Source organism: Idiotropiscis lumnitzeri, chromosome 2, assembly GCF_059441095.1.
Source record: "Idiotropiscis lumnitzeri isolate Australia: NSW breed Sydney's pygmy pipehorse chromosome 2, RoL_Ilum_1.0, whole genome shotgun sequence".
Taxonomy (NCBI): Eukaryota; Metazoa; Chordata; class Actinopteri; order Syngnathiformes; family Syngnathidae; genus Idiotropiscis; species Idiotropiscis lumnitzeri.
The window spans coordinates 16,694,137-16,718,536 of NC_142392.1; the positions used below are offsets into that span (position 1 = coordinate 16,694,137).

Here is a 24,400-nt window from a genome sequence, read left to right on the forward strand (position 1 = left end):
CGCCCCGTGCTAGTGGAGCTCTTTGTGACTGGCATGGCGCTGGACCACAGGATGGTACATTTCAGGAAGTGGCTCGGTTTGGACCGCTCATCACCCAGTGACCCCACAACCCACAGCAAGAGCACGTCCCACTCACAACCCATGTCTATAACCACCCCTACTTCTGTTACGTGACCTTGTTGACCAGCCGGTGCGGACAACAAGCCTGCTGTGGCGCTGCGTCACCAGAACCTGGCCCAGGAGCAACGGAAACGGAAAGAGCAGACGCAATGGGAGCTGCATGCGTCGGCTGCTGCATTAGCTGCTTCCCCCCGGTTTTTTTTTTTTTTTCCCCGCATATTCTTTTTTCCGTTCCCGGTGAATTAGCACTCTTGGCGCCCTGAACCCGCGAGTGTAACAATTCTTTTTCTCCATCCAATACAATATTTTCTTTCATCGATGCAAAAACGGGGGTTCTACTCATACTGATTCGCAGTTTCTCATTGACGGACTGTTTCGCTTGATGTCAGTAACTGGGAGGCGCACGCCCTCGAGGACGGCCACCCGGCACAGCTGAGTGGTGGTGACACTATTGGACGGGTCACTGGCGGAAGCTTCAATCCATTCGCGTCTCGCCCCGTCTCCCATAAGAGCTCACTAACTTAATCCCTCATCATATTTTACAAATGCCAATTGGTTTTGTCTTCTGTTTATGATTCATATTCAATCCCCATGAACACGTCAATTATAATTTAGCTATTCTTTTTTCACTAACTAATATAACCCCGTTTTCCTCAACCAATGAGTCAGTATTCTTTGAAGTGGATTATGCGTAGACTAAAAATTTGTAATTTAATTTAAATCAATTTACTGTATCTCAAAAGTCCCCTCATAAGATGATAATTCATGACATTCCTGTCATTTCCATCTCAAAATGTCGTTCCATTAATTGAATTACCGTAGTACATCCGTCGCCAAACTGAAGTATGGAACATTAGATGTTTTTTTTTCGTTTTGCATGACCTTTAACCTTGCATGTTCTGTTTCAATAAAATTGTATCTCTTATCAGTTTCCCTGTTTCACGAGTTCCTGCCGGGGGCACAAAGGAGGGGTTCAGAGAGGAATTTCACCCTCAGGGGTAATCCCAAACTTTTGTTTCCAGGACATTGTAACACTCTGGGCTGGTTTATTGTTCTTCTTATTGCAATTTTACTGCATTCAGTCTTCCTCGAGACTGTATATGTTCGAGTGTTTGCCAAATAGTTAATCCTAGTTTCTCACTTTAGCTTTTCACAGTCAATATATGAACTTTTTCAACTGCACAATCACTTCATTGAGGTCTAATTATCAATTGTTTACCATAGTCAGACTTTTGCCGTCAAAGAGACCTGTTCCTGAACCATATGTTAACGTTTTCATCACTCAGGGCTTTTCCGTGTTGACAAATCACATTCCACGGAACATGCATTCATCCTTTTATGATCTTAGATTTCTTAATTTAAATTACCCCTTTTTGCAATTAAGATTAATTTCACCCCAATGATTATGTAGCCAATTATCTTTCTCGTTCTAATTTTGCTTTAGTTATTATCCAAATTTTTGAACATTTTTTATGCTGCATCTTTCAATGCACACTAGGACGCACACGCGTTAGTTGAACTGATAAAACTGAATATTAATGCAATCACATATGGGTTTTAGAAGGGGCAATTCTTTTCTACAAAGGAGGGACTGGCACTGGTTGATAACTATCACCCCTTATCTCCTGCGTGGGGGCTGCCTGACTTCCTGGTCCCACAGTAGATGGTAGCCAGGTTTTTGATTTTGTGTGGCCTTTACCAGAACACGAGTAATCACAGGGTACATATCTGAACAGCGTATCTCTTCCTACGTACCAGCGAAACCGTCGGGACCTCCACACAACGGTACGCCTCGATCCTTGCTGTGTTCCATGCCGCAAAGTGCCCAATACGATACGTGGAAGCGCGCTTCTCTTCATTATTTCTATTTTCAGCTCATAATTTTCCTGCTAAAATTTACACCCTAGCCAGGGTCTGTGCTCAAACTGAGCTTATTCACGACTATGTTGTCTATAGCTATAGTTTTAAACTTCTTATTTCTCATCTCTTTAACCACTAGACCTTTCTTTTCTTTATCTTCTGCACATTTCTCCCGCACTAGTCCCCATTTACTTAGTTCCTATCATCATTTTTTAAATTTATTTTTTTTATACTTTTTCTAATGTTCTTTCGTAGTGCGGTACTTTGACATCTTTTTATGTTTATCCTTTGTCGCCTCAGAATAAAATCTTCACTTCTTCCACACTGTCAGACGAGACAGGTTGTGTGCAGTTATTCCTCTGTCAATACAGAAATTCTGGTTTGCTGATCCTGAAAATAGTTGGACGCGATACGACTGCTGCGTAGTACCACTCTGCCAACATTGATTAAACAAAAAGCATTTCTCAAATGAAAGTATAAGTGCAGTGCATCGATAAGATTGACTGGGATTGTAGTCATGGTGTTTACTGATGCATTCATATGCTAAATTTATATGACTTAGTTTAAATGTAAGACCTCAAAATTGCACACAGAGTATTTTCATGACCCACACTCTCATTCAGAACAAACAGATTCAGTCTGCTCAGGTCAAACTGATGACAAACCAGATAGCACTTCATGGACAAATACGACGAAACACATTCTCCACATAGGCCATCGAAGATTCAAACATATCAAGTTGGGCAGGGGAGGACGTCACAGGGACGCGATCAAGAACACCAAAAATACATAATTTGAACTGTGAAAATGTTACACCCTGAAACAGGGTGAAATAATCACAACAGTGTTGTGTGTTGTTTCCTCAGTAGACTTTACTAGAATGAGGAAAGTCTCCAACGGCCGCCTGCTAGGTTCATACAGACATAAATAATCGATCTCAGATTGTTCTTATTACAAACTATAGGAGAACCCAGATCGACAGCGTCACTAATGTGAAAAGCATGGAAATATTCAAAAGACAAAATTAATATTTAAATTCCTATCGTATTACAAATAATACATTATTTTATTTATACTTTAATATTTCAACTTGTTACAAAAACATACACCACACAATCTGAACACTGACAAGATTACAGGGGAATGTGAGCAGGAGAGACGGAGAGACTGCCGCCTGCCTGAGAGGGTCAGCCTTGGACCTGGAACGTGGGCCGGGCCGGGGGAAGGAGCAAGGACGACCGATTCAACCTACATGACCCTTGACATAGGAAACCTCCTATAAAATGTCAGGCTGGGCTGAGATCAGCGCGCCATTTTTCGATTGTACTCGTCAGTTTCTCGTCAGATTAACAAAAGGCCGCCCAGATACTATTTCCTGAACTCCAGAAATCGAAGAAACTAAAATATCGCAACCCTAATCAGCTGTTGTTGAGTCTTTATTTGGCCCTTTTCTTCTTGAGTACAAAAAACGAACACGCATTGGAGTAAGTTTGGCTTTGAAGATTCATTTACTAAATGTTTCTCATTTTCTCAGTGGCTCAACTCCAACAGTGGATATAAAAATACACTACATCTGTCAGCGTAGTTTTGAAACATAATGACATGACAAACTTAATTTCTTTAACAACATATAAAAACTGGAATATGTAAAATGTTAAATAATCAGTTCAAATTTTAAACTGGAAAAAAAACACGGAGTTTACCCCCCACTATTGGTTATTCTTTGGCATCCATTTTCTGCACTGATTTCATTTGGCATAAACAAATGTTCAGCAAACTGGCAAGTAAAAGGCAACATTTAAAAATAAAACGGCAATAACCTTGAACGCATTTCCCCAAACAACTTGATGTTGTGACGCATATTTTTAACGATAGAAAGTCGTTCTTTACAAAGCAAATGAGAGTAAGACGTGTACAAACCTGCTTTGTGTAGCACAACACGAGGCTGGTTGCAACCTTCGCCCAGAAGTTGAAGATGTTGCTCGTTCTCTTCTTTTATTCCACAAAGTTCCTCTTTGTACTTGGGTGTCGTTCTAGCACACATTTTCAAACGCCAATCTCAACAAATCCGCACTTGGTCTTTGCTTGGCGATAACTCGTGAGCTTCTCTTTGTGCGACGAGACGAATGAAAGAGAAAATGGCAGTCTGTTCAGCACTAAAGAGGAAGAACAGGCCACACCCCGCTGTGATATGATTGGCTGCTGGCTGTGTGGAGCACTGTCACCAACTCACCGACAGATGTCGCCATTTGCTATGCAAATCATCGTTATCTTCCTCTCAACATAGAGAAATACCTAAGATGCACATGAACAAACATTTTAGTTCCCAAATATGAACTTGAGAGATGTATTGAATTTTACTTTTGTTGCTGGTTTTATTTATACATCGGACACCATGTTGTTGGTTGGATAGTATTCCAAATGTATTTCTCTATTATTAACAGTTGACATGATGAAGTGAAACTTTATGTCAACATGTTTGCCTTTTTACAGGGTTTTTCGCCAGCGACGTGGTTGCGAATTTTAAATTAAAATACATCACTGTTTTATTCTCTAAATGTTAGAGTCTTAAAAAATGATTTCAGTGTTTATAACTTAACTAACTTAAAAATGTCATTATTCGTTTCAGTATTCATTAAACTACGGTGATTCATTATTTATTTCAAGATTCATTGAACTGTTTTAGTAATAATTTAGTATTCAATGTTTAATCGTGACTAAATTTACTTTTTCAATATTTGTGTCACTATTTTGTTCAATCTTAATATTATGGACAATTATTTTGCAAGTAAGGTTTTTGTTATTTATTGTGGCCACTTGCTTTTGAAGAAAGTGCCTTTAGCTTCTTGTACGAGAGGATTCTTTGTGAAGCCAAAACAACACGACCTTGACTGATAAGTAGGCTCAACGCAGAAAAAGTATCTTTTTGTTTTAAGATTACACAGTTCCTGTCAAATAAATCTTCATCTTCCTGTGTGCATCAGTATCTTCCCACGCACTTCTCCCACTGAGATCACTCTGCAGACTGACTCAAAAGACAATTTATTTTCCAGACTATCTCATTGATCTTCCCTTACTGCTGAAAATTCCACAACAATCTGGGGTCAGACGTGGGATAGCTGAAGATCCGCCGGTGAAATTCAGGGATGCTGGCAGGTAACCTCCGGGGTCCAATTCAGACAGCAGCAGCAAAAAACTGCGTGATGCGGATCATCTCCTCCGTGGTGACAAATAAATGCTGACTCCAGTCGCCATCAAGTTGCCAACTCGTGACATACTAAAGCCATTGAGAGAAACTGAGACTATTTGCGTTTCTCTATCTGGTTCTTTTTACAGTTCAACTTCTAGTTCAGTTTTTCACCTTTTCACACAGCGTAATGAAGGCCATGAGCAAGTGGAACAAGTGATTTTATTGATGATTGTGGAAGATACCGATTTCATAAGCAACGTTTCTTCTCACACCTTTTCCATTAGGTACGATTTAAAAGACAACTGAAAAGTATAACGTTAAAAAATGTTGTTCCAGGCAAAGGCAATTAATTTCATTTCAATGTTTGATGTAAACACAAAAAATCATCATCACTCAGACACAATGCACTGATCACATTGGGCTTGTGTCAATAAAAGAGCTTTGAAAATTCAATATATCATATTTTCTAAATCACATTTACATCTTACCACGAAGAGTCAGTTCCTTCAGGTTTTTTTTTGTCTTTTTTTAAGCTTCAAGGATCGCTGCTATTCTCGTAGGGCTGGGCAATAAACCGAAAATTTACCGTGATCGAAATTTAATAAAATCATTTTGCCCATGTCGGTTAATTCGGTGTTTTAAAAAAAAAAGAAGTCCTTTTAGTCTGCAGCTATGTTCATGCCCCTGTAAAACGGCTTGAGCGGCTGTAGTCATGTGACTCCACCCAGCTGAACAAGAAAGAAAACTGACGACGCGGTCGTAGCTGTCGATTCAAATCTAGAAGCAGCTGACACGGCTGAAGACGACGTAATGTTCGTTGAAATTGTTCCTGACTGGCTTGTCCCGAAAAGAAATTCGACATCTGTCGTTTGGAAATGTTTTGGGTTCCATAAAGACGATGTTTGAGCAAAAGAACATGAACTACAAAGTGCGTCGTAAGCACCTGAAACAGCGCGTCCAACCTTTTCTTTTTCACCACCCACAACACAACCATGCTGTTGACTTGGAGCTTGTGCTAAAAGTTCAAAGTGAGGAGCAAGTTTGGACAAGTGACAACAGCCCATAACGGAGGCGACACCATACGAGAGAACGTCTCAGAGGTGGACGCGATAGCCTAGCACATAGCTAAAGATTTAGCTCCTCTAGTTACAGTGGAGCGCACAGGATTTAAACGCCTCATGAAAGTAGCCGACGAGAGGTACGAAAATATTTGTCGCAAACCGTACTTCCCAATATGGACAACATCGGGACGGGAGCGGAGACATGTCAAGCATTTTGCATCCACATCCGACTTGTGGTCAAGTCGCAACATGGATCCCTGTTTGAGCCTGACCGTGCATGACATAGACGACAAGTGGCGACCGCGCACCAGCGTACTTGAGACAGCATTTTCCTGATGAAGTACACTTTTTTTATTTGGCACTGGCATTGCATTGACATTTTTTTCCATTCTAATGAGCATTTTGTTTACGGGCGACTAGCTCCTTTGCACATGGCATTATTTATATTGTTTTCAACATACCTTTACATAAATCTAGGCCTTTGCAAATGGCATGATAGCATCTCGGCACAATCGATTTGCAGAAAAAGATTTTGTGAGAGTTACCCTTTTTCTCCTGTTCTTTGTGACATTGTTCAAATCATGCAAAGCAAGATATTTGGAATGTTTATACAAATGGTTTTTGTACTATTATTTTTCATTGAAAGTAATGTGTACCAGTTGGTTAAAAAAAAAAACAGTTAATATGCATTTCCTGCATTTATTTTGATTTTAGGGGGAATTTATCGTGCATCGATCATTACCAAGGTGAAATTGCTCAATTTATCGCAATATTGATTTTAGGTCATATCGCCCAGCCCTATATTCTCACCATCACAATCGTGTCTCGCAGCATGCTGTTTAGTGGCGAATTTTTTAGCACAAACGCTGCAACTGAATGGCTTGTCTCCATTGATTGTTCTTGTGTGGCTTTGTAAATGTGACTTTTCAGAGAAGCATTTTCCACAAACTGAGCAGGAAAAAGGTTTTTCTCCACTGTGTGTTCTTGTGTGATTTCTTAAATAAGACTTTTGAGAGAAGCATTTTCCACAAAATGAGCAGGAAAAAGGTTTTTCTCCACTGTGAGTTCTTGTGTGCCTTGTTAAATTTGACTTATGAGAGAAGCTTCTGCCACAAACTGAGCAGGAAAAAGATTTTTCCCCACTGTGTGTTCTTGTGTGGCTTGTTAAATGAGCCTTTTGGGAGAAGCTTTTACCACAAACTAAGCAAGAAGGAGGTTCTGCAGTGTGTGTTCTTGTATGTTCTGTGAATCGGGACTTTAGAGAAAATCTTTTACCACAAACTGAGCAAGAAAAAGGTTTTTCTCCACTATGTGTTGTTGCGTGTTTTCTTAAATTAGACTTTCCAGAGAAGCTTTTGCCACAAACTGAGCAGGAAAAGGGTTTTTCTCCAGTGTGTGTTCTTGTGTGTTCTGTTAAATTTCCCCTTTCAGAGAAGCATTTTCCACAAACTGAGCAGGAAAAAGGTTTTTCTCCAGTGTGTGTTCTTGTGTGGATAGTAAACGTTGACTTATGCATGAAGCTTTTGCCACAAACCGAGCAAGAAAACAGTTTTTCACCACTGTGTGTTTTTCTGTGCCCTTTTAAAGACAGCTTTGAAGTGAATGAGTCAGTGTGACATGCCCTTTCACCTTGAGCTTGCCCATCATCATCATCATCATCATCATCATCATCATCATCATTGTCATGAGCGTCTGATAATGTGTCCTCATTATGTGCTTGTGATGGCCCCCAGTGGTCTTCATCACCTTCTGTTGTCACGTGATGACTTGAGCTGCTGCTTGTCGGCTCCGCCCCTCTGTTGTCCTCACTCTCATCCTTGTTTACATCTTCGGTCTTTGTTGGGACAACTTTCACTGGTGACTTGTTGATCTCCTCCTCCTCTTCCTCCTTTTTGATGTGAGTCAAGTCTGGCTCCTCTTTCACAAAACGGAGATAGTTTTCACTGACGTCTGTCGGACACAAAAAGACAAACATACATTTGGTTTGGTCAAGTCAAACCTCGTGCATCGACTTTGTCTTCTTTTGTTTCTACCGTGCTACCTTGACTTGTGCCTGCCGCATTAATGTTGTGATGCATGCAATGCGTGTGACCCCAAATTGGACCGGACCATGGGGGCATTTCACAAAATTACGGCCAACGATGTAAACCTCCCTTTCCTAGCAGCACAACAGTGATAAACGAGCATTTAAAAAGGAAGCACGTTGCGGCTGAGGCCCGATTTCATTCCTGACATAGTCACAGACGTTTCTGGAAGCTAGCTGAAGTTAGCACACACAGGCTATTGTGTGCGTCTGATGGAACACCTGTTGTGGGACCCTAACATATTGATGGGGCCACTGGGGGCCATCACAACATAATGTCATTGATAGAATAGAAATCCTTCAAGCGAAATATGTTTCCAAGTATTTCATTTTGCATTTATGGATAGTTTCATCGTGGGTACTTTTTGCTTTCATTATAATCTGGATCCCTAAAAGAATTAAAGGGGCCCTGGCATCAGAGTCGCTATTTATTGCATGATTTACGTTTGGTTTTTTTTTGTTTGGTTTTTTTTTTGCCCAAAATGACATTTAGCCTGCTAGTACGTTCCAACATTCCCCTTTTTACTTTTTTATAAAATTTCTGTTTCTAAAACAATTTTAAAACAAAATTAACGTTTGAAGAGTCAAAATCCCTACACATAAATTAAGCAACAACACTTTCACTTTGACATATTTGAATAACGTATATTTTAAAGTTATCCAATATGTATTAAAAATAGACTAAGATACACCATAATATTTTAAGAGTTCACTGAATTATTTTGTAACTGCAATGACGCTTAACAGCCATAGGGTGTCAGTAATGAGTAACAAAGTAACAACAACTCCCATTGTTCCGTCATCATTTTCATTTGCAAAAATTACCAGGAACTATGAGTTGCGGTGGAGATGCAAACCACCTGGGCCACAGGAACTTTATTACCAGGAACGAAATGTTCCTGGACTTGTTGGTAGAAAAGGGGGTTGTGGCGTACTCCCTTTTTAAGCCCATAGCAAGCCAAAGATGCAGATACATTCCTTGCAGCATGCGCTTGTTCACCGATGAGATCCGTGCAACCTTGGATGGATGCATTAAATGTATTTTAATTGTTTGGATGGGGTGAAACTACGCACATGTGTACAAAACTGTGCAGGGCCACCCGAGGTTCTTTGACTCTCACCCGACCAAGCCAGTACAAAGTTCATAAACAAATAAGACCAATACGTACTTGATTTAAAAAAAAAAAGAAAAAAACTTAATATTTTGTGTTTTATCCACTAAAATTGATCAACCGCCATTGATGTTTTCGCCGCAGTGTGCACATTTTGTAGAGTTAGGCAGAATTCCTTCCGTAAGGAATTGCTTGAACAAGATATAAAAACCAGAAAATTGAAAATGTAAAATAATCAGTTCAAATTTTATTTTAAAAAAACATGGAGTTTACCCCCCACTATTGGTTATTCTTTGGCATTTATTTTCTGCACTGATTTTATTTGGAATAAACAAATGTTTAGCAAACCGACAAGCAATATTTAAAAATAAAACGGCAATAACATTGAACGATTTCCCCAAACAACTTAATGTTGTGATGCATATTTTTAACGATAGAAAGTCGTTCTTTCCAAAGCAAATGAGAGTAAGACGTGTACAAACCTGCTTTGAGTGGCACAACACGAGGCTGGTTGCAAACTTCGCCCAGCAGTTGAAAATGTTGCTCGTTCTCTTCTTTTATTCCACAAAGGTCCACTTTGTACATGGGTGTCGTTCTTTCACACATTTTCAAATGATAATTCCAAAAAATCCACACTTGATCTCTGCTTGGCGATGAGTCATGTGCCTCTTTTTGTTAGCGGCTAGCTAGCTAACAAGCTAAGCTAACTACGCCGAAAAGCATCAACGCGCGAAGATGAGGTTATCGGACACAAAGACTTAATGAATTATGTCGTAGTCCTTTAGAGCAGCACTGGAAATCCTGTGAGAAAATTACAGTCAGTTCCACACTAAATCAGAAGAATTTAGCGGTGTTTGTTTTTATTTCGGCGTGGACGGGTCGGTGCATGTGGTCGAAGTCCTTTTTTTTTTTTTAACTTTATTGAACACTTTGAATAGACAGTACTACAGTATTACAAGATCAGTTCAGGTATTGAACGAACATATACATTTTTCATCCTTAAATAGAATTCACAACAAAGGATAATGAATGTAGAAAAAAATTATATTATAAAATAAAAATACACAGTAAAACAGGAACAATGTCTCTGGATATGTAATTCAGGCTTTTAAAGGAAAAAGGCACTCAAAAATGTCAATATCTTGTTGCTTTTCTTGTTGTTAATTAATTTAATCGAATTAAATATGGATTTCAACTCTATCAGGAAAGGCATAAATCTGGGAGAGGATCTTGAGAATTTCTGTTTGTGGATAAAAAAAAATTTGCATCAACAATGATTAAATTAATTAAGTATGCAAAATTGTTATCGTTTGGGTGACTATAATCGCAAATAATATCCTTCAGATTAAGAACACAGGGGGTTTCAGATGGTTTAAAGAAATGAAACGTTAAATCAGCCCAAAATTGCTTTGTGATCATACAGTCAAAGAATAAATGAGATATTGTTTCAGTTTCATTCCCACAGAAAGAGCAAATATTGCTAATATCAATAAATTTGGAAATTAAGGAATTAACCGGATATATATTATGTAAGATATTAAAATGTATCAACTTGGCTTTATTAGTAATACAGTGGTCGAAGTCCTTTTTTTTTTTTTTTTTTTTTTTTTTCTTTATTGCAAACTGTAGAAAATACAACAATTAGACAAATGTAAAAGTCATTATAGTAAATCGAACAATTGAACAAGAAAACGATCATGAATATAGTGGAAAAGAATAATATAACTATTAAGTAAAAATACAGATAGATTAACGGAGAAATAGAAACAAATAAAATAAATAAAGAATAAATAAAGATATTAGGGAACAACTTGCTTGGGGCAGAAAAAATAGGACTATATAAACACCTTCAAGTTTTTGCAGATCTCTATTGTTTTATGAGCCTTTTGTTTAAGAGAATATTTGATGGAATGGATGTACTGTTGAAAATCGTTGTAAAAAAACAATAAAGCATGGTTTCTTTCCACGAAATTTACAGGAGTGAATATGGTATTTTACCATTATAATCAAAAGATTTATCAAATAATATACATCTCTTTCGTCCATGTTATCTTCAAAGAAACCAAACAATACACAGTGGTCGAAGTCCTTCGGAAGCTGCGCGCTTGCTAATGACGTCATGCTTTAAGCACGTATTTTTCAAATATATTTCTTTGCCTCTGTGTTTTTTTTTAACCCTGGCTAGTCTATTTTAATATATATTTTATATAATATTTTAATTCGGTTGATTAAAAAAAAACTAAATTAACGCCACATTGGCGAGTCAGCTCCGACGTCACTTCCGCCTATGCCCCGAGAAGCCGCTGCTGGAACAGCAGTGGGAAGGTTACGTTTCTCCTACCGAACTTGCAACAATGCTGTGGTTCAATTGGGCTGCAAGATTGTATGAATATAATGTCTGCATATACTAGCAGTGCTTCTCAAATATTTCACGCCCGCCCCTACCAAGAAAAAAAAGATTCGCGCCCCCCCACCACCATTTTTTTCTGTCTTTTTATATTGATGTTAGATTGTCAATAAAATATCCCTTAACTAAGCTAAATTGACAAGAAATACAATTTTGAGAACGATTATCGCAAGCATCTCGAAACTCAGTACTCTGTTGTCCAAATATTGATGAGATGATAAATATTTACGAATATTTGTTTATGTTAAAAAAAACTTTATTAACATTAACAAACCAAACACAGTTATTAATACGTACAAAATAGAGAAAAGACAAAAAGAAGAGCAAGGGCGATTTTAAACAAAAATTCTACATAAATTACAAAGCAACAGCTTTAGTATGTATACGCGACATTTTTATTTTTTTTTCATTTATGGTTACTATGTGGCAGTCGGATGAACACACACGTCTGACTGGAAACTCGCATTTATTTGAAGACTAGCAACAACAGAATAATGCACAATCATAAATTTGCACCAAAAAACATTTTCATGAACACGCCCCCAAGCACTATGCCTGCTGGGTGAGAGGCATAGTCCTAATGTCTGCCACACAGAGGACAGCAGGGCCGCCGCCACGCATCACTACTTCAAGTTTAAGAGCCGTACTCACCGTCTTGAGGTTGCGGGTGTCATGATCATCGGACTGGTCGGCAGCCATTTCTGAAAAATCAACCCCGAGCTGGACTGGACATACGATCGCGCGCGATAGACAATCAGCTACAGGGTTACATTTACCAGCCACGTGCCCAATGTCTGTCGTAAACTCAGAAATGGCCGCTAAGTGCTGTTGCTGGCGGGCCGACCATGGTTCAGTGACCTTCGACATTGCCAATGTAAGTGGCTTATGAGCCACATAAGCCTTGAAACGGCATCCTTCAAGAAGGAAACGAAAGTGGCGCGTCACAAGGTACAATAACAACAACTTTCGGTCAAAAACGCTATACATATATATAAATATATATTTGTACATTGATGTTAGATTGTCAATAAAATATCCCTTAACTAAGCTAAATTCATAAGAAATATGATTTTGAGAACTACTATTGTGAGGATCTCGAAACTCAGTACTCTGTTGTGCAATTATTGATGAGATGATAAATATTTACTCATACGTTTTTTTGTAAAAAAAAAAAAAAAACATTATTCACATTAGCAAACCAAACAGTTATTAATACGTACATAATATAGAAATGACAAGAAGAAGAGCGAGGGGGATTTTAAACAAAAATTCTTTGTAAATAACATAAAGCAACAGCTTTAGTATGTTTGCGATACGTTTTTTAAAATAATTTTATGGTTACTTTACGTTTTTTTAATGGTTACTGTAATGTTCCGTCTTCTATCTTAAGAAGTCACGCAGGCAACGTGACGCTGCAAACTTGTGTCTATTTATTTATTGACTTGCATTCTCGTCGATGTGCAGACACACTTGTTCGTCTGGTAACCAAAACACACGTCAGGCAATACTGCCAACTAGTGGCCAATGATATAACTGCTATCATTACATCTCCCTTTCAAACGTTAAACAATGCCTATGCCTTTTTTTATTATTATTATTGTTTATTATTATTTTTATTTTGTTTTGTTCTCAATTATTTTCACTTCTTATCAATATCCACACATTTTTATGACAACAAGCAGCTCTACAACAATTTTAGCAACAATCACACAACATTAAACATTTTCAATCAGCCTGTCCGGTTGTCGTCTAACTCTTGTTGATCTTCGAGGAGGTTCAGTAATCCCAGAAATTGCTGGTGGTTGAGGTCTGTGCTCCTTCGATGTATCCACCTGCTTTGCAGCCTCAGCCGCATCAGAAGATTTCTTCCAGTCCTCGGGAACCTTCAGAAGACTCCTGTTCCTCCTCACTCTTTGTCCATACTTTGTTTCCACAATGTAAGTTCTCGGTCCGGCTTCGATAAGGCAAAAGATGTATGCAGATTGTGCTCGATTGGACTTCATTTTCATCACATTTCTCTCTTATTGGTGATCTATTATTATACTTCCTGCTTCTGCGACATCCGATTTGATGACGTCATTTCCGGGTACGAACTACACTGCTCCATAACGAAACTAAAGTTGCGTTTTACAAAAAACATTTAGAAAAATATTTAACGTCACACTTCACAGTAATTTGAATGCAATAACAGGATTTAAATGAACTACAAATTGAAAACAGAAAAGCAATACTTTTCTAGCCACTCAAAAGGTAAACAATTTGCACGCTAGTATTATACAAAAACATTAACAGTAGGGACCCATATTGCTATTATTAAGGTTATATCGTTAGAGCAGGGGTGTCAAACTCATTTTTGTGGACGGGCCACATCGTAGTTGTGGTTTCCCTCAGAGGACTGTGAACCCATATAAATTGAATGGAAAGCCAGTTTTGAAATCAGAAGCTCGTAAGTAATTGTTCAACAATTTTTCCATTTATTTTAAAAGGGGAGGACTGCTAACAAATAAATGGCAATATCTCATATCTCAGTGTTGTTAAAAGTGAAGAAAATATGATAGAAACAGGAAGTTGATGCAGATGATTTGCCCTTTGCGGGCCACATAAAATGAGGTTGCGGGCCAGATCTGGTCCCCGGGCCTTGAGTTTGACATGTGCGTTCGAGTGAATTGTATGTACCTTGTTGCTTTTCATGTGCAGAATGTCACCGTGAGGGACATCTCTTGACCGCAAGAAACGTTCCAAGTCCCCCTCTAAGATTATTGCCGCATCTGACGTACTGTCGTCTCTCGAACAGCCGCGCATCAGAGGCTAGGCAAGCCAAACTGACCCGGAAGTACATAAACACGTATTGGAAAAATAAATAAACGAACATTCACTCAAAAAAAACCTACTTTGCATTTGCGAGGGAACGCAATCTTTGCAAGGGAAAGCAAAGATTTGTTGTTGTTTTTTTTTTCTTCCATGTCCCCTAAGGGGCTCCGGAATTTCCGAACGCCGTCAGAGGAAAAGGAGAAATAAAAAAGGAAAATCTGGATATCAGTCTGAATCGTGGCCTTTTTGCTGGACTACACTCCTGCCATTCCAAAAACCCTCAAGGACGAGAACAGATGTGGACTCCCCTTATGTTGCTCCTCTGCGCCATCTCGTCTAAACCGGGACCCATTCCTGTATATCCATCCCTTGATTTGTCGGGGACCCCTGTCGAAATCCCTGACCTGACATAAACTATGTTGAGGCCCGCTGCAGTTCAGAATCGTAACTCATTGTAGTGGCGGCTCAACGCAAGATTATACATTCACCAGACCAACAGTTGCGCTATGTTAGAAGTAGAAATGAAGAATTATTACCATCCATAAATTACAACGTATGGAAATACAAACGTAAAATGTTGTAGGGTTTCTCACCTGTTTCACACTCTTCACTTTGCCAGCTTTCTTGTTTGTCACTTTTTCCTGTTTGCTTGTCTTTTGGGTTGCGATTTTTGATTGGCTCTCTTAATCACTGAGGTCAGCGTCGATCTGGAGTAACTCAATGTCGGTGTAATGTGTGCAAAAATATACTTTATTTCTAAAGCGCATTTCACGTATATGGGTTTAAACTTGAATTGTTGTCTGTTTTGTTTTTTCAGCGTTACCAGTTTACATTAAGTACACTAAAGTCCATCAAAGGCTATTAATTACATAAATCCTACAATAAAGCATAACTTTAACTCTATTCATGGAAGTAAAGTTTAATTTAGGCTATTAAGTAACTCAGTGGTGGGCCTTCAAGGCCTTCTCTGTTGGCCGAACAAAATCAATAAAAAAAAAAAGATCATAATCATCGCATTGATGTCATATTATAGCTGAGCGTTTTATTTTTAGGTGAGAGTTTTGAATCCAATCGGAATTCCGCTCGCTCGTGTTGCTGGGCAGGTTTCACAATAGCAGGGGCACGCATTATGCGTTCCGAGGCCTTAAGATGCAATTGTGCGAGCATCTCTTCTGTCAAAGTCAATGAGCTTTCATATTTGTTAGACGGTTGCGATAGCCAATCAGATCACGAGTTGGTTACAGTGAGCCTTTTCGCTGGCCTTATGCTGAGGGTGATGAACGCATTTTGTGATTGGATACTCACTTGTGAGGGGGCGGCGCTATGCCGAATCAACACACCCAAAAGTTGTAATTGGCGGCCGTTCTAAAATCTAAAATATATTCTTGCTTTTTTTAAACCACAATGGCCGAAGGAAGGAAAAGTGTGGATTTAATTTCAGATCCACTTGCAAGGACATTTTCAAGTCGGACCTTTCAAAAGAAGCTATATCGTCCAACACTCACTCAGTGGTGCGTAAGTGTGTTTCTGGATATTATTTGTCCAGCCGTGGTGTCATAAATGTTGGTATTTTGATGGGGATTCATTCAAGTAGGACGAAGTAGGACTTCTTTGAAGGCACAGGTGTGAAATGCACTGAAGTAACTTAAAAAGTAAAATAAAATTACGATTGTTTAAGAATGTGCAAGAAAGAAAAATGTTGACAAATGCTAAAAATAATGATATTTTCCAGGAGGTATTTATTTCTTTGTTGTTTATTCATTCAATTCTATACTTATTTCAATATTTGAGTATTATTTTTCTTTCAATATGTAGTATATTTGTCTTTGAAGTGTGGGTCCTTGCTGCCTTCCGGAGAGGCAGCCGAGCAAGGCTGGATTGGTGATGGAAAAGAACTGGTTCGAAAAAGATTTTATCCTCGTCACATGCTGATGTCAAAAGAAGTCTCCCCAAAAACTTGAGCCCCCTCTCAGACATTCCCTTCTTACAGGGAATGCCCAAATAGGACATGAATATCTAATTTTCCCTTGTTGCATATGCATTCCCCTCACGCTAGTCTTTGGGATTTCCCTCCAAAAGTCCCCCTGAGGGAGAGCAGATGCGTCTCCCCGTTGATACGACCAGTCTACTCGTGACCACCTTAAATTACTCTCATATGCTGGAAGGTCACTGACCTGGCGAGAGAATTGCCCCCACCATAAACAATGCTCAGGCCTATTTTCTCTCAGGGCAGTATCTGGTTACATCGGAACTTCAGAACCAAGACTGGTCACTTCTGTGAGCTCCAGTCCCTTCATAGTTTCATAAAGAGAATTACTTCCCATATCTAAATTAGGCGATTTAAAAATACACAACTTTTTTTATTCATTTCAATGTATATTTAAGCTTGCTGATGTAATACTACAATATTTATTCAATTATTTTAATGTGTGAAATTATATAAATATTAATTTAAACCTTTTTATTTCACACTTGAATATTTCTTAACATATTTGTTCATTTGAATATGTATGCAATTTAAATTATTCCATCCATCCAGCCATTTTCTACCGCTCATCCGGGGTCGGGTTATTGAATTAATTTTTTAGTATTTTTTTATAATTCAATATTTATTTCAAGATCAGGACTCTTCTCAATGAGTTCAATATTTATAAAATGTTTCTATATTTCTTATTAATTGAATTAAGTCTGTATGTGGTTGCCAATTTTAAATTTTAATATTTCCCTATATCAATATATAAATAATCCAATCTATAAAAAATATAATAAAGCATGAAAAAAAATATTTGGTATATTTTTCCGAAGTGAGATTCTGCTTAGCAACAAATGCCAAACGCTTGATGGAGCTCAACCTAGAAAGTGTATTTAGCCAGTCAGAAATGTATTCAGAAAGCGAAATATTAAATGTATGTGAGGGGATATTTGAAGAGTTTGAGTTATGTTCAATGGACCATACATATACGAGCCTGCCAAACACAACGAGAAAACCAGCGCTGACTCCAGTCGCCATCAAGTTGCCAACTCCTGACATTCCAAAACCTTTGAGAGAAACTGAGACTATTTGCGTTTCTCTTTCTTGTTCTTTTTATAATTCAACTTCTAGTTACGTTTTTCACCTTTTCACAGAGCAATGAAGGCCAGTTGAGCAAGTGGAACAAGTGATTTTATTGATGATTGTGGAAGGCAGCAATTTCATAAGCACAGTTTCTTCTCACACCTTTTCCATTAAGTACGTTTAAAAAGACAACTGAAAAGCATAATGTTAACAAATGTTCCAGGCAAAGGCAATTAATTTCATTAATAATGTTTGATATGAAAACAAAAAAAAGATCATCATCACTCAGGGACAACGGATGCAAATTAGCCATTGGCTATAATTTGGCATATTTACAGGAAACTGTTTGATTAATATGCATTGTCCCTGTATACTTTCAAAAATAAAAACAAATACAAATACAAATACTCAGACACAATGGTTCTTCTGGCACGGATCACACGCTTAATGTCAATAAAAAAGCTTTGCAAAATTCAATATATCGTATTTTATTCAAAATCACATTTACATCTTACCACAAAGAGTCAGTTCCTTCAGTTTTTTGTTTTCTTTTTTTTAAGCTTCAAGGATCGCTGCTTTTCTCACCAGCACAATTGTGACTCTCCGCATGCTGTTTAGTGGAGAATTTTTTAGCACAAACGCTGCAACTGAATGTCTTGTCTTCACTGTGTGTTCTTGTGTGGCGTCGTAAATACGACTTTTGAGAGAAACTCTTGGCACAAACTGAGCAGGAAAAATGTTTTTCTCCAGTGTGTGTTCTTGTGTGACAAGTTAAACTTGACTTTACAGAGAAGCTTTTGCCACAAACTGAGCAGGAAAATGGTTTTTCACCACTGTGTGTTCTTGTGTGGCTTGTTAAATTTGATTTTAGAGAAAAGCTTTTACCACAAAACAAGCAGAAAAATGGTTTCTCACCACTGTGTGTTCTTGTATGTTGTGTTAAATGTGCCTTTTGAGAGAAGCATTTTCCACAAACTGAGCAAGAAAAAGGTTTTTCTCCACTGTGTGTTCTTGTGTGTTCTGTTAAACTTGACTTTTGAGAGAAGCTTTTGCCACAAACTGAGCAGGAAAAAGGTTTTTCGCCACTGTGCTTTCTTGTGTGACTTGTTAAATTTGATTTTAGAGAAAAGCTTTTACCACAAACCAAGCAGGAAAATTGTTTTTCTCCAGTGTGTGTTCTTGTGTGATTTATCAAATGAGACTTTTGAGAGAAGCTTTTCCCACAAACTGAGCAGGAAAAAGGGTTTTCTCCAGTGTGTGTTCTTGTGTGCCTTTTCAAATTTGACTTATAAGAAAAGCTTTTGCCACAAACTGAGCAGGAAAAGGGTTTTTCTCCACTGTGAGTTCTTGTGTGGCTTGTTAAATTTGCCTTACGAAAGAAACATTTTCCACAAACTGAGCAGGAAAAAGGGTTTTCTCCACTGTGTGTTCTTGTGTGGCTTGTTAAATTTGCCTTATGAAAGAAGCATTTTCCACAAACTGAGCAGGAAAAAGATTTTTCACCACTGTGTGTTCTTGTGTGACTTGTTAAATTTGATTTTTGAGAAAAGCTTTTACCACAAACCAAGCAGGAAAATGGTTTTTCTCCAGTGTGTGTTCTTGTGTGACAAGTTAAATTTGGCTTATAAGCAAAGCTTTTGCCACAAACTGAGCAGGAAAAAGGTTTATCTCCACTGTGTTTTCTTGTGTGAATTATTAAATGCGACTTTTGAGAGAAACTCTTGCCACAAACTGAGCAGGAAAAAGGTTTTTCTCCAGTGTGTGTTCTTGTGTGACAATTTAAATTTGACTTTACAGAGAAGCGTCTCCCAAAAACTGAGCAGGAAAAAGGTTTTTCTCCACTGTGCATTCTTTTGTGTGCTATTAACCTTGCCTTTTGAGAGAAACCTTTTCCGCAAACTGAGCAGGAAAAATGTTTTTCTCCACTGTGCGTTCTTGTGTGCCTTACAAAATGAGACTTTCGAGAGAAGCTTTTGCCACAAACCGAGCAGGAAAAAGGTTTTTCACCACTGTGTGTTTTTCTGTGCCCTTTTAAAGACAGTTTTGAAGTGAATGAGTCAGAGTGACATGCCCTTTCACCTTTGGCTTGCCCATCATCATCATCATCATTGTCATGAGCGTCTGATAATGTGTCCTCATTATGTGCTTGTGATGGCCCCCGGTGGTCTTCATCACCTTCTGTTGTCACGTGATGTCTTGAGCTGCTGCTTGTAGGCTCCGCCCCTCTGTTGTCCTCACTCACATCCTTGTTTTCATCTTCAGTCTTTATAGGGACAACGTTCACTGGTGACTTGTTGATCTCCGCCTCCTCCTCCTCCTCCTTTTTGATGTGAGTCAAATCTGGCTCCCCTTTCACAGAACAGAGATCATTTTGTCTGACGTCTGCAGGACACAAAAAGACAAATTTGGTTTGGTCAAGTCAAACCTCAGGCGGCGACTTCGACTTATATTGTTTCTACCATGCTACCTTGACTTGTGCTCGCCGCACACGGAGCAATGCGTGGACCCCAACTTGGACCGGACCATGGGGGCATTTCACAAAATTACGTCCTACGATGTAAACCTCCCTTTAGCAGCACAACTGTGATAAACGAGCATTTTAAAAGGAAGCACGTTGCGGCTGATGCCAGATTTAATTCCTGACAGAGTCACAGACGTTTCTGGAAGCGAGCTGAAGTTAGCACACACAGGCTATTGTGTGCGTCTGATGGAACGCCTGTTGTGGGACCCTAACATATAATTGGGGGCCACTGGGGGCCATCGCAACATAATGTCATTGATAAAATAGGAATCCTTCAAGTGAAATATGTTTACAAGTATTTCTGTTAGGTTCGCCGGTCGGCGAGGAGGGGGTGGACCCAAAATGCGAGGAAGCCGGGATTAGGGTAACCTAAAGGGAATTTATTCAACAAAACGAAACCAAAAGGCAACAAGGTACTAGGGACAAAATAACAAAACAATGAGGACGAACAAGGGCGCAACAGGACAGAACTGAACTCGACTGTGAAACGGGGACAATAACAAGTGACTACGAGCTATGAACAGGAATGACAGCAAAGAGTAACGGTGGCATGAGGAAAGGGCAAAGCAATGTCAGTGCTGTCCGCAAATGGGGCAATGCGCCGACGCTGAGCTGTTTAGTAGGGTGGTTTAGTAGTCCATTGATTAGGGGAGCAGATGGGAGTCAGGTGTGCGGGGCTAACGGGGAACAGGTGCGTGGCTGGAGGGAACGGAGAGCTGAGGGGAAACGCCCCTACTCAGCCTACCGGGGTAAACAAAAACAAGGACAAGGCATGGGACGTGAAAAATGACAACAAAGCCCTGCCATGACCGACACGGATCATGACAATTTCTTTTTGCATTTAGAGATAGAACTAAATGTTCCTGGGCTTGTTGGTAGAAAAGGGGGTTGTGGCGTACTCCCTTTTTAAGCCCATAGTAAGCCAAAGATGCAGATGCATTCCTTGCAGTATGCGCTTGTTCACTGATGAGATCCGTGCAACCTTGGATGGATGCATTCAATGTATTTTAAATGTTTGGATGAGGTGAAACTATGCACACGAGCACAAAACAGTGCAGAGCCACCGGAGGTTCATTGACCGAGCCAGTAAAAATTTCATAAATAAGACCAATACGTACTTGATTTATGTAAAAAAAAAAAATAATCCTTTGTGCTTTATCCACTAAAATTCATCAACCGCCATTGATCTTTTTGCCGCAGTGTGCACAGTTTTTGTCAAAAACGAGACAAGTGTGCACAAATGAATCACCCAGCCAAGATTGTCTTTGTCACTCGCGAGGAGCAGTCCGCCAAAGAGAAAAGCTTTCCCGCTCCTGTGCGGCATTTTATTGAAGCGCAGCAAAGCAATTTGTAAATGTCAACTCATAAAGAATGGAAAAACATGAACACTTTGACTTTATCACACTTCTGTTCAATGCGAGCTAAACGGTTTTCTGTCAAACACGGTTCAAGACGTGCATCTGTTTTTGTGGCTTCCTGCTAAACTGCCAGCATAGACACAACTCTGTTACCACTGAACTCACGTTTTCCTGTTTAAGAGGTCCATGTTTTTGTGACCTTCTATTAACCCGTAAGCATAGTTTTGAAACATGATGACATGACAAACTTAATTTCTTTCACAATAAAATAAAAACTTTCGCAGATAAAGCAAAAACAAATTGGAGAAGCTGTGGAGCAGAGCACAACATCAGTCAGACCCCGGGTCCACCATAGTGTCTTTAACTGCCAAAATATTATGTCATTTAATTTATTATAATTTTATTATTCATCAAACAATTGGCAAGTTGACTTTATTGATAATTTGTGTATAGTTGTCATGCAAGTTTTCTTTTCCTATTTGTGAATCGTTTGTACATGGAACAATAGGAAAGTAATTATATTGTTTGTTGCTCCGGGGACGTGTTTGAGAGTTGCACTGTTCATACTCATGCGCTCTTTACGTGGCAAGGCAAGTGCCGTCGGACATGATTGACAAGCTGAGTCTGTTTGGTCGGCTGAATAAGATGGTAAACTTTCCCCTGTAAGATTACAGGTTAATATCCTGCTGGTTTTGTGTCTATAGTGGCAATGGTTAATATTTTCCGTTCTAATTGTCAGTTTTTGAAGTGACTTTTCTGCCAGCATTTGAAGCTCATTCCCCTCAGAATTATTGTGCAGTCATCGAGGTATGTTTTGCTGCTAACAACTATGTTTACACTTGATGGTGTTGCTGTGCTTTCTTTTCATTATCTTTGTAAATATTGTATATTGCAGTTGTATATTTATATTTTTTGTATGTTTTATAGTTTGACGGTGACAAATTAATAAATGTCAGCTGTGTGAGAAGATTCGAGACTTGTGATGATTATCTGACGGGAGTGAAAGTGTCGAAATTCTGAAAATGTTCCATAACAGAGGAATTCGCAATGGGTGCTGAAACACCACACCCTGCAAGTCACATGGAGTATTCTACATCTGAAATTAACTCTGCCAACCGTCTTCACCAATGGGCCTAAATCTTTAGTATGATGATGCGCACCGATAGTGAATGTGATTTGTGGCTCAGCGAACAGAGACAATTCAGAGACCAGAGCAGGAACAGGACGTACCACCCGCGGGAGGATGGAGACCCTGGTCTCAGAGCAGCCCAGTCTACTGGAACGGAGGACAACATATGCTTCCCCGCCGGATGTGCACAGTCAAATTCAGTCCACGGCAGTGACTTGGCCAATCTCAAGAGTCCCACAAGCATGACAGTATTGTTGCTCATTGGGATATGCTGAAGAAGCTTGCAAAGCGTGGAATATCTTGTTCCACCATCAAAAACTGTTGTCCATCAATCGTCACCGGAATGCCAAGACTTGCCGGTCCTTGAATGCTGAGGCTCCGCGGGCACCCCTATCGTGGAATGTGGTCCCAATCGGGTTGAGGCGTCAAGTGTGCGTTTGGAAGCCATAGAAGCGTTGTCGGAGGAGGGGGTAGCGATGGCGCCCCAGTGCTAGTGGAGCTCTTTGTGACTGGCGTGGCGCTGGACCACAGGATGGCACATTTCAGGAAGTGGCTCGGTTTGGACCGCTCATCACCCAGTGACCCCACAGCAAAAGAACGTCCCACTCACAACCCATGTCTATAACCACCCCTACTTCTGTTACGTGACCTTGTTGACCGGCCGGTGCGGACAACAAGCCTGCGGTGGCAGCGGAAACGGAAAGAGCAGACGCAATGGGAGCTGCATGCGTCGGCTGCTGCATTAACTGCTTCCCCCTGTTTTATTTTATTTATTTTTCCCATATTCTTTTTTCCTTTCCCAGTGAATTAGCACTCTTGGCCCTCTGAACCCACAGGTGTAACAATTCTTTTTCTCCATCCAATCCAATATTTTCTTTCATCGATGCAAAAACGGGGGTTCTACTCATACTGATGAGCAGTTTCTCATTGACGGACTGTTTTGCATGATGTCAGTAACTGGGAGGCGCACGCCCTCGAGGACGGCCACCCGGCACAGCTGTGTGGTGGTGACACTATTGGACGGGTCACTGGCGGAAGCTTCAATCCATTCGCGTCTTGCGCCGTCTCCCATAAGATCTCACAAACTTAATCCCTCATCATATTTTACAAATGCCAATGCCAATTGGTTTTGTCTTCTGTTTATGATTCATATTCAATCCCCATGAACACGTCAACTATTCGTTTAGCTATAGGACTTGTTGTTATAATCCCCCCAAAAAAATCAGCACTCCTGGTGTTTTAGAGTGGGGGAAAAAGAAGCAACTCAATTTGACCTGCATGAGGACCAGAGGCTTCACTGGGGTCATCAGGTGGGTCCCCTCCTTCATCGGTGTTTCGTTGATAAACCCACAACACCTCAGGATGGGTTCAACAGCGACATCTGTGCGCCTCAGGTGTGCCCCCCTCTGCCTCTGCTCCTCCTGCCTATTGTCAAAATTGGGAAGGGAGAAGAGTCCTTTACTAGGTCTTTGAAGTCTTATGAGGGTGTTCCTCCTCCACTTTTCCTCACATTTGGCATCGAACAGCCCAAGTGGGGTCCTTCCTCTTCATCCAGAGCCAATTGCTGCCTCTCTCCGCAGCCTCCGACAGCAATTTCACAGCTTGTCGTTGGGCCTGGCCTTGGATCCCCATGCTTCTCAGGAGCCTTGTTGTTGATGTGGCTACAAATCCTCTGCACCCGACCTCCACAGGG

General features: G+C 39.8%; 2 protein-coding genes across 2 annotated transcripts in view; one reads left to right on the top strand and one right to left on the bottom strand.

The window, feature by feature from the left end:
• The window catches only part of LOC148341826 (uncharacterized), a 447,376-nt gene that overhangs the window by 296,665 nt on the left and 126,311 nt on the right, over positions 1 to 24,400 (top strand). The gene's annotated exons all lie outside the window — the stretch shown is intronic.
• The window catches only part of LOC148341835 (uncharacterized), a 36,270-nt gene that overhangs the window by 7,165 nt on the left and 4,705 nt on the right, over positions 1 to 24,400 (bottom strand). The window contains exon 2 of the mRNA XM_088283829.1: positions 18,336 to 20,048. Within this exon, the coding sequence (XP_088139955.1) occupies positions 18,336 to 20,048 (1,713 nt within the window). The remainder of the gene's footprint in view (positions 1 to 18,335; positions 20,049 to 24,400) is intronic.